This window comes from Schistocerca serialis, unplaced genomic scaffold (genome assembly GCF_023864345.2).
Source record: "Schistocerca serialis cubense isolate TAMUIC-IGC-003099 unplaced genomic scaffold, iqSchSeri2.2 HiC_scaffold_936, whole genome shotgun sequence".
NCBI lineage: Eukaryota > Metazoa > Arthropoda > Insecta > Orthoptera > Acrididae > Schistocerca > Schistocerca serialis.
The window spans coordinates 219,895-229,300 of record NW_026048558.1 but is presented as its reverse complement, the minus strand read 5'-3'; the positions used below and the strand labels follow the sequence as shown (position 1 = coordinate 229,300).

At 45.2% G+C, this 9,406-nt stretch overlaps 1 protein-coding gene across 1 annotated transcript; it reads right to left on the bottom strand.

Moving 5' to 3' along the window:
• Positions 1 to 2,442: 2,442 nt before the first annotated feature.
• On the bottom strand, positions 2,443 to 8,759 carry LOC126452776 (poly [ADP-ribose] polymerase tankyrase-1-like). The gene is made up of 2 exons (XM_050091122.1): positions 8,197 to 8,759; positions 2,443 to 2,926 (listed from the first exon to the last, which is right to left on the bottom strand). The coding sequence occupies exons 1-2, from the start codon at positions 8,757 to 8,759 to the stop codon at positions 2,443 to 2,445; spliced, it is 1,047 nt and encodes a 348-aa protein (XP_049947079.1).
• Between the last annotated feature and the right edge of the window lie 647 nt (positions 8,760 to 9,406).

Sequence of the window (9,406 nt, the reverse complement as noted above, 5' to 3'; positions counted from 1 at the left end):
AGCTTTCGAAATGGGTGCTACAGAAGATTGCTGAAGATTAGATAGGTAAATAACATAACTAATGAGGAGGTACTGAATAGAATTGGGGAGAAGAGGAGTTTGTGGCACAACTTGACTAGAAGAAGGGACCGGTTGGTAGGGAATATTCTGAAGCATCCAGGGATCACCAATTTAGTATTGAAGGGCAGCGCGGAGGGTAAAATCGTAGAGGGAGACCAAGAGATGAATACACTAAGCAGATTCAGAAGGATGTAGGTTGCAGTAGGTACTGAGAGATGAAGAAGCTTGCGTAGGATAGAGTAGCAATGACAGCTGCATCAAACCATTCTCAAGACTGAAGACCACAACAACAGCAACAACCGTTGTTCTGGAGACATAATGGATCGCGCTCGAGACATTCTTATTCGATCCGCCTCCAAATGCTGTCTACGCTCTTTGTCAGTCTCATTCTAGTTGCCTTGCGGTGAGCGCCTTTTCCAAAGAAATAAACCACCAACTGAAATCACTTGGATGTTTACAACACACCAAATTACCACGAAGTGTCATCAATTCAATCTTTGCAACACACCAGAGTTACGATATCCACCGATAACACACCGAAATACCGCTTCAATTCTGTTCTTTTTCGCAAAATATCTATATTCAATGAGGAATTTGTTGTTGTTCTGAAAAGGTGCGACAGCAAAACTGCCAAGCTGACCGTCACATTTTTTTAAAAATGAAAACGTGATAGCAGAACTGTGAAACCAACCGTCGCATTTCTCTCACTGAGATCCTGTTATCCAAATTTCGGACTTTTCCGAAGGCTTTTCCAAAAATTAACTTTCATACAAACCTTCTCCTGCCAATTGCGAAAACAACAACAAAAAATGAGCCAAATCGGACGAGCCATTCTCAAGTGATGATCTTTAATTCATGTGGCAATTGATTTTTATTTATACACGTTGGTTCATTGATGTCACGAAATAAGCGTCAAACGAAAAAACTACAAAGAACGAAACTAGTCTAACTTGATGGGGGAAACCAGATGGCGCTATGGTTGGCCCGCTAGATGGCGCTGCCATAGGTCAAACGGATATCAACTGCGTTTTCTTAAATAGGAACCCCCATTTTTTATTTCACATTCGTCTAACACGTAAAGAAATATGAATGTTTTAGTTGGATCGCTTTTTTCGTTTTGTGATATATGGCGCTGTAATAGTCACATATGGCTCACAATTTTAGACGAACAGTTGATAATAGGTGGGTTTTTTAAATTAAAATACAGAAAGTTGGTATGTTTGAAGATTTTATTTCGGTTGTTGCAATGTGATACATGTACCTTTGTGAACTTATCATTTCTGAGAACGCATGCTGTTACAGCGTGATTACTTGTAAATACCACATTAATGCAATAAATAAGGAGATCAACATACACTCCACCATTTAGATTGCCATCGATAAAATGTGGGCCAATTATCCTTCCTCCCATAATGCCGCACCATACATTAACCCGCCAAGGTCGCTGATGTTCCACTTGTCGCAGCCACTGATGCTCCACTTGTCGCAGCCATCGTCGCTAAATAGAACGCGTGCAAAAAATCTGTCATCGTCCCGTAATTTCTCTTGTGCCCAGTGGCAGAACTGTACACGACGTTCAAAGTCGTCGCCATGCAATGCCTGGTGCATAGAAACACAGTACGGGTGCAATCGATGTTGACGTACCATTCTCGACACCGACGTTTTTGAGATTCCCGATTCTCGCGCAATTTGTCTGCTACTGATGTGCGGATTGGTTGACGTTTCACACGTGGCTGAACACCTCCTGTTTCCTTAAATAACGTAACTATCCGGCGAACGGTCCGGACACGTGGATGGTGTCGTCCAGGATACCGAGCAGCATACATAGCACACGGCCGTTGGGCATTTTGATCACAACAGCCATACATCAACACGATATCGACCTTTTCCGCAATTGGTAAACGGTCCATTGTAACACGGGTAATGTATCACGAAGCAAATACCGTCCGCACTGACGGAATGTTACATGATACCACGTACTTATACGTTTGTGACTATTACAGCGCCATCTAACACAAAGTGTAAAAAGTGGTCCAACTAAAACATTCATATTTCTTTACGTACTACACGAATGTGTAATAAAAAGATCAGGGTTCCTATTTAAAAAGAATGCAGCTGATATCCGTTTGACCCATGGCAGCGCAATCTAGTGGGCTAACCATAGCGCCATCTGGTTTCCCCCTTCAAGCTAGACGAGTTTCGTTCTATGTAGTTTTTTCGTTTGATGCTTATTTCGTGAGATATTTGGCCCGGTCACTATTAATGGACCACCCTGTATAGGTAAGTAGGTTTCATCAGGTAGAAAGGAGGAATGAAAGATTATTATTTCCAACTCTTTTTATTATGAAGTTCACTGACAGGATGAAAATAAAATTGTAGCAGTTACAAAACATCGAATATATCTCTCATGGATGAGCTGGCTAGCTTTTTAGGGTCCTTATTGTTGAGATCCTTCTTGAACTTGGACGCCCCAGCCGCCAGCAACGCCTTGACTGCCCTCAGGTTCCCCGAGGCCACAGCCAAGTGCAGAGGCGTCTGCTCCATGTGGTCCTGTGCGTCTATACGCGCCGATGCCCCCAGCAGCACCCATATAACCTCCACGTGACCTCTGAAAGAAGCGTAGTGCAGAGGCGTCTGCCGGATCGAGTTCCTGATGTTCACGTTTGCCCCTTCATACACCAAACACCTGACGACCTCCACGTGTCCTTCCAGCACAGCGCAGTGTAGTGCGCTATCCCCACTGTCGTCCTTTGCATTGAGAGCAGCCCCTGCCGCAATCAGTTTCCGAACTTCCTGCTCGTCACCATCTTCAGCTGCCTCGATCAGTTCCTCCGCTAACATTTCATCGTCATCCTTGGACACAGACCTGCAACGTACACTATAATTAACACATCATTCATTATGACAAGGCATAGATGCTGTATTTAAAACTGCCATTCTTCTACTTCTACACTATGTGATCAAAAGTATCCGGACACCTGGTTGAAAATGACTCAAAAGTTCGTAGCGCCCTTCATCGGTAATGCTGGAATTCAGTATGGTGTTGACCCACCCTTAGCCTTGATGACAGCTTCCACTCTCACAGGCATACGTTCAATAAAGTGCTGGAAGGTTTCTTGGGGAATGGCAGCCCATTTTCACGGAGTACGGCGCTGAGGAGAGGTATCGATGTCGGTCGGTGAGGCCTGGCACGAAGTCGGCGTTCCAAAACAAATGGCTCTTAGCACTATTGGGCTTAACATCAGTCCCCTAAAACTTAGAACTACTTAAACCTAACTAACCTAAGGACATCACACACATGTCCGAGGCAGGATTCGAACCAGCGACCATAGCGGTCCCAGACTGAAGCGCCTAGAACCGCACGGCCACACCGGCCGGCTCGTACCAAAACATCCCAAAGGTGATCTATAGGATTCAGGTCAGGACTCTGTGCAGGCCAGTCCATTACAGAGATGTTATTGTCGTGTAACCACTCCGCCCACAGGCCGTGCATTATGAACAGGAGCTCGATCGTGTTGAAAGATGCAGTCGCCATCCCCAAATTGCTCTTGAACACTGCGAAGCAAGAAGGTGCTTAAAACAGCCGGCCGCTGTGGCCAAGTGGTTCTACGCGCTTCAGTCTGGAACCGCCTGTTCGCTCAAATTCGAATCCTGCCTCAGGCATGGATGTGTGTGATTAGATTAGATTAGTACTTGTTCCATATATGATGAATACAACACTAAGTAATGATGAGGAACATGTCAGGTTAATAAACGGAATCTATACAATATAGTACACTACACAAAATATTACGTGACACTTAATATTTTAATTTTTTTGGGGGGGGGAGGGGGAGGTTGGGGAAATTACCCACTTACTATATCCAAAAATTCCGTTAAGAAATTCTTTTTATTTCCTTTTAAATGCTCTATGGCTATTGTAGTGGGACGCGAAATTGAAGCGTCACCCATCCACCAGTGTCAGCCCAGTTTGCAGGTGAATATAAGTTTAATTTAGTTTTGTTTATGTATTTTTGTAATATTTTTGTAATGGTTGTGAATTGTCTAAAGTTTTGTATTTTTTTTATGTTTCATGTACGGAGAGAGTGGCGCAACGAACGGAGACAGCATCTTCGCTGCCGGGACCAGAGAGAAAATTGCTGGCCACTATACGTCGCGGGTCGACAGCCAAAGAGTAACAGGAGATCCTGGAACCGAGTTGTTGCGTCGTGCTTCTAAAAAATAAAATAAATGAAAATTTGTAATGTTCTGTACAACAATGATGTCATAGGAAGTTTAATCTTATTGAAAATGGTAGTTTTTGTCTCGTCAAGGCTCAGGTTCACGTCTGTATGTAGGAAGATAATAAACTAGTGGATGCTACTAAAGTTGAAATACGTGTTCTGAAGATTTATTTATGAAGAATTATGTGAATGGATTAATAATATATTTGACAAGATTATTGAATTTTGACAGCGTTCATCGCAACTTTGAATCTCAAAAGTTTATTCAATGTGTGATTCTAATATCGATTAAATCAAGATAACGTGTGTCAATATAATTTCTGAGGCGAAACAAACGAAATCTAAATTGAAAAAGTTTACGCAAACCAATTGGTCCGAGTGACGTAATTCTGTGCATACGACTCAAATGATGTTTTACAGTTTCGTTCAAGAACCATTCTCAGACAATTTAAAAAGAATATAAATAATTTTGAAGTGGGTTGTAACTGACGTAGGTGACGAAGTCTACACATGGTCATATGTCAAACGAAAATCATTTATAAGAAACTTACGTCGTTACGCTACACTATCTGTCAGACTTTTAATGCTCTTATGTAAGTGACCAAAGACTTTTGCGGCAGCATAATTTACCCCCTTCTGAGACAAAGTTAGATTTAACCTTCAGTAGTGAACATCATCCTTTCTCCCAGTGTTGTAGCCATGTACAGTGCTATTACTTTTGAATTCATTCGGATTGTTAATAACAAATTTCATAAGTGAATATATATATTGTGAGGCTACAGTGAAGATCTCTTGATAGCTGGGCGTTGTGTGATGTCCTTAGGTTAGTTAGGTTTAAGTAGTTCTAAGTTCTAGGGGACTGATGACCATAGATGTTAAGTCCCATAGTGCTCAGAGCGGTTTGAACCATTTGAAGATCTGTAGCTCTGTAAATAAGTGTCTGCAGGATGATCTTGGATGAGCTCCGGCAATTATTCTGATTACACGCTTTTGTGCAATGAACACTCTTTTACTCAATGATGAGTTACCCCAGAATATGATGCCATACGAAAGCAGAGAATGAAAATAGGCGTGGTAAGCTAATTTACTCAGATGTATATCGCCAAAATTTGCAATGACCCTAATAGCATAAGTAGCTGAACTCAAACATTTCAGCAGATCTTCAGTGTTTTTTCTCCAGTTCAACCCCTAATCAATGCATACACCTAGAAATTTTGAATATTCTACCTTAGCTACCGATTTCTGATCGATGTCCTTAGGTTAGTTAGGTTTAATAATTCTAAGTTATAGGCGACTGATGATCTCAGATGTTAAGTCCCATAGTGCTCAGAGCGATTTGAATCTTTAAAACATCAATATAGGCCTGTGCTGTGACAGTGCCACGTAAAACAACAAGGGGTGCAAGCCCCCTCCATGAAAAACACGATCACATCATAACACCACCACCTCCGAATTTTACTGTTGGCACTACACACGCTGGCAGATGACGTTCACCGGGCATTCGCCATACCCACACCCTGCCATCGGATCACCACATTGTGTACCGTGATTCGTCACTCCACACAACGTTTTTCCATTGTTCAGTCGTCCAATGTTTACGCTCTTTACACCAAACGAGGCGTCGTCTGGCATTTACCGGCGTGATGTGTGGCTTATGAGCAGCCGCTCGACCATGGAATCCAAGCTTTCTCACGTCCCGCCGAACTGTCACAGTACTTGCAGTGAATGCTGATGCAGTTTGGAATTCCTGTGTGATGGTCTGGATAGATGTCTGCCTATTACACATTACGGCCCTCTTCAACTGTCGGCGGTCTCTGTCAGTCAACAGACGAGGTCGGCCTGTACGCTTTTGTGCTGTACGTGTCCCTTCACGTTTCCACTTCACTGTCACATCGGAAACAGTGGACCTAGGGATGTTTAGGAGTGTGGAAATCTCGCGTACAGACGTATGACACAAGTGACACCCAATCACCTGACCACGTTCGAAGTCCGTGAGTTCCGCGGAGCGCCCCATTCTGCTCTCTCACGATGTCTAATGACTACTGAGGTCCCTGATATGGATTGCCCGGCGGAAGGTGGCAGCACAATGCACCTAATATGAAAAACGTATGTTTCTGGGGGTGTCCGGATACTTTTGATCGAACAGTGTACACCTACATACACTGAGGTGACCAAAATCACCAGATACCTCCTGACATGGTGTTGAACCTCCTTTTACTTGGCATAGTGTAGCAACTCGACATGGCATGGACTCAAAATGCTGTTGGTAGTTCGCTTCAGAAATATTGATGCATGCAGACTCTATAGCTATCCATAATTGCTAAAGTGCTACCAGTCCAGGATTTTGTGCACCAACTGATGTCTCGATTATGACCCAAAATTTTCTATGGCATTCATTTCGGCGTACTGGATGGCCAAATCGTTCGCTCGAATTTTCCAGAATGTTCTCCAAACCAGTCATGAACAATTCTGGGCCGGTGACATGACACCATTGTTTGGAAACGACGTCCATGAATGGCTGCAAATGGTCTCCAAGGGGGTAGCCAAAAACAACCATTTCCAGTCAATGACGAAGGGAGGGAAGTCACCATGTCAAGTGTAGAGATGGTGAGAGCGGCAGGAGGGGTGGGGTTACAACGGCTATTATCGAGCAAAAAATTGTGTGGAGACAGAAAATGATCCCAGAAGACTGGAAGAAGGGAATAACTGTCCCAATCTTTTAAGAAGGGAAATAGGAATGAGTGCAAGGACTATGGGGGATAACATTGATGAGTCATAGGGCAAAAAAATTTTGGAAGCATGAATTCGGGAAAAATTAGAAGGAAGAATGAGAGAAGAGCAACGTGGGCTCAGAACAGGAAGGTCCACCGTGGGCAATTTTTGTTGTAAGACAACTGCAGCAGCAACAGCACTATGAATATGGAAGAGCTTTACTAAAGACCTTCCTGGACATTGAAAAAGCGTATGATAGTGTATCTAGAAGCAAAGTGTGGGAAGCCCCGGAGAACGGAGGAGTAGCAAAACAGATTATTTTGGAGGATAAGGGAAATGTACCGTGGAAGTGTGAGCTGTGTGAAAGTGGGAGGAGAGAGATCAGCTTGGACTGAACAGAAGAATTGTTTGAGGCAGGGAAGTGCACTTTCACCATTACTCTTCACTGTAGTGATGGATGATATATTGAGTACAGTAGCAAATGTAATTGGTGAAAGGAAGATGAAAGCTACGGTGTTTGCAGATGGCCAGCCGGGGTGGCCGAGCGGTTCTAGGCGCTTCAGTCTGGAACCGTGGGACCGCTACGGTCGCATGTTCGAATCCTGCCTCGGGCATGGATGTGTGTCATGTCCTTAGGTTAGTTAGGTTTAAGTAGTTCTAAGCTCTAGGGGACTGATGACCTCTGAAGTTAAGTCCCGTAGTGCTCAGAGCCATTTTGACCCTCCTATTTGAAGACTGGCAGAAACGGTGGGACAAGTGCATCGCATTCGTGAGAGACTACTTTGAGGAAAAAAAGCACTCTGTCTTCAGGCCACGAGTGGCCTACCGGCACCATCCGACCGCCGTGTTGTCCTCATAGGAGGATGCGGATAGTATGGGCGTGGGGTCAGCAAACCGCTCTGTCGGTCATTAAGATGGTATTGTTGACCAAAGCCGCTACTAATCGGTCAGGTAGCTCCTCAACTAGCATCACGAGGCTGCGTGCACTCCGAAAAATGGGAACAGCGCATGGCGGCCCGTATGGTCACCCATCCAAGTGCAGACCACGCCCGACAGCGCTTAAGTTCGGTGTTGTCACGGGAACCGGTGTAGCCACTGCGGCAAGGCCGTTGCCAATGCTTCGAGAAGGACCATCAAAATTATGAGGATGAGTGGAGATATGTTGTCTTTCTTTATTGAAAAGGTCTCATACTTGACATACCTTAATTTTGATGACGCCGCCGCCACCAAACTACACATCTCCGCTGCAATTTCGACATCGTGCAGCAGCGCATTTTTCCAGCCTTCAGTGGCCATCACCTGGGGATGGCTCGCGACGAACTCTACGGCTGCGCTCTTCAGCAGTGGACAGGAGTGCAGCCCCGCTAGGACCACAGCAGCGGCTGCGTTGTCCACGGTGAGGCTCCGAGCCACCGCCTGCTCGCACCTTCTCTTGAGCAGTGGCAGGTCGTACTTGTCCGAGGCGGGCAGCAGCTCCGCCGCCATGCTGTCGAGCTGTGGGGCCGTGTCTGTGTAGACGAAATGCAGCAGCTGCCTCAGCACCGCTTCCCGGACGTCGGCTACCTCCACACGACCAGTCTGGGCCTCCCGAGTGTCTTGGCCCAGCATCGCGGCGAAGACCGGGCTCCTGGCTGCCAGGACGGTACGGTGGGCCGCCAGCTCCGACTCCCCGACGACCAGCGTCACGTCTGCGCCGACCCCGGACTCCAGCAGTGCGCCCAGGTTGTCTGCCAAACTGCCTTTTTCACCGTTTGCACCCGCCATTGTAATCGCAACTGAAACACGCGTTGCATATTACTTGAATTGTACGACATCAATTTATACAAAGCAGTTAGCAAAATGGCTCTGAGCACTATGGGACTTAACATCCGAGGTCATCAGTCCCCTAGAACTTAGAACTACTTAAACCTAACTAACCTAAGGACATCACACACATCCATGCCCGAGGCAGGATTCGAACCTGCGACCGTAGCAGCAGCGCGGTTCCGGACTGAAGCACCTAGAACCGCTCGGCCACCGCGGCCGGCAAATAGTTAGCACATCCTTTTATTAATGCACTCTTGGTCATTAAATTTCTTGGAGTACAACAATTGTTAAATGGGCAGGGAGCATACTCGACACTTGGCTATGGGAATGATTAGCATTTCTACACAACTGAACAAAGACGGTGCTACTAATGCAATCTACACAGATAAAAAAAAAAAGTTTTGCATCGGCTCGGTTCCGAGAGTTCCGGAACCTGTACAGAAAATTGGAATAGAAATAAACATAAATATCATTTTCGCCCTTTCTATTGCTCATGAAAACCACACGTTGCATTTTGTACCATCGTACAGCGAGACCTTCAGAGGTGGTGACCCAGATTGCTGTGCACACCGGTACCTCTAATACATAGTAGCACGTCCTCTTGC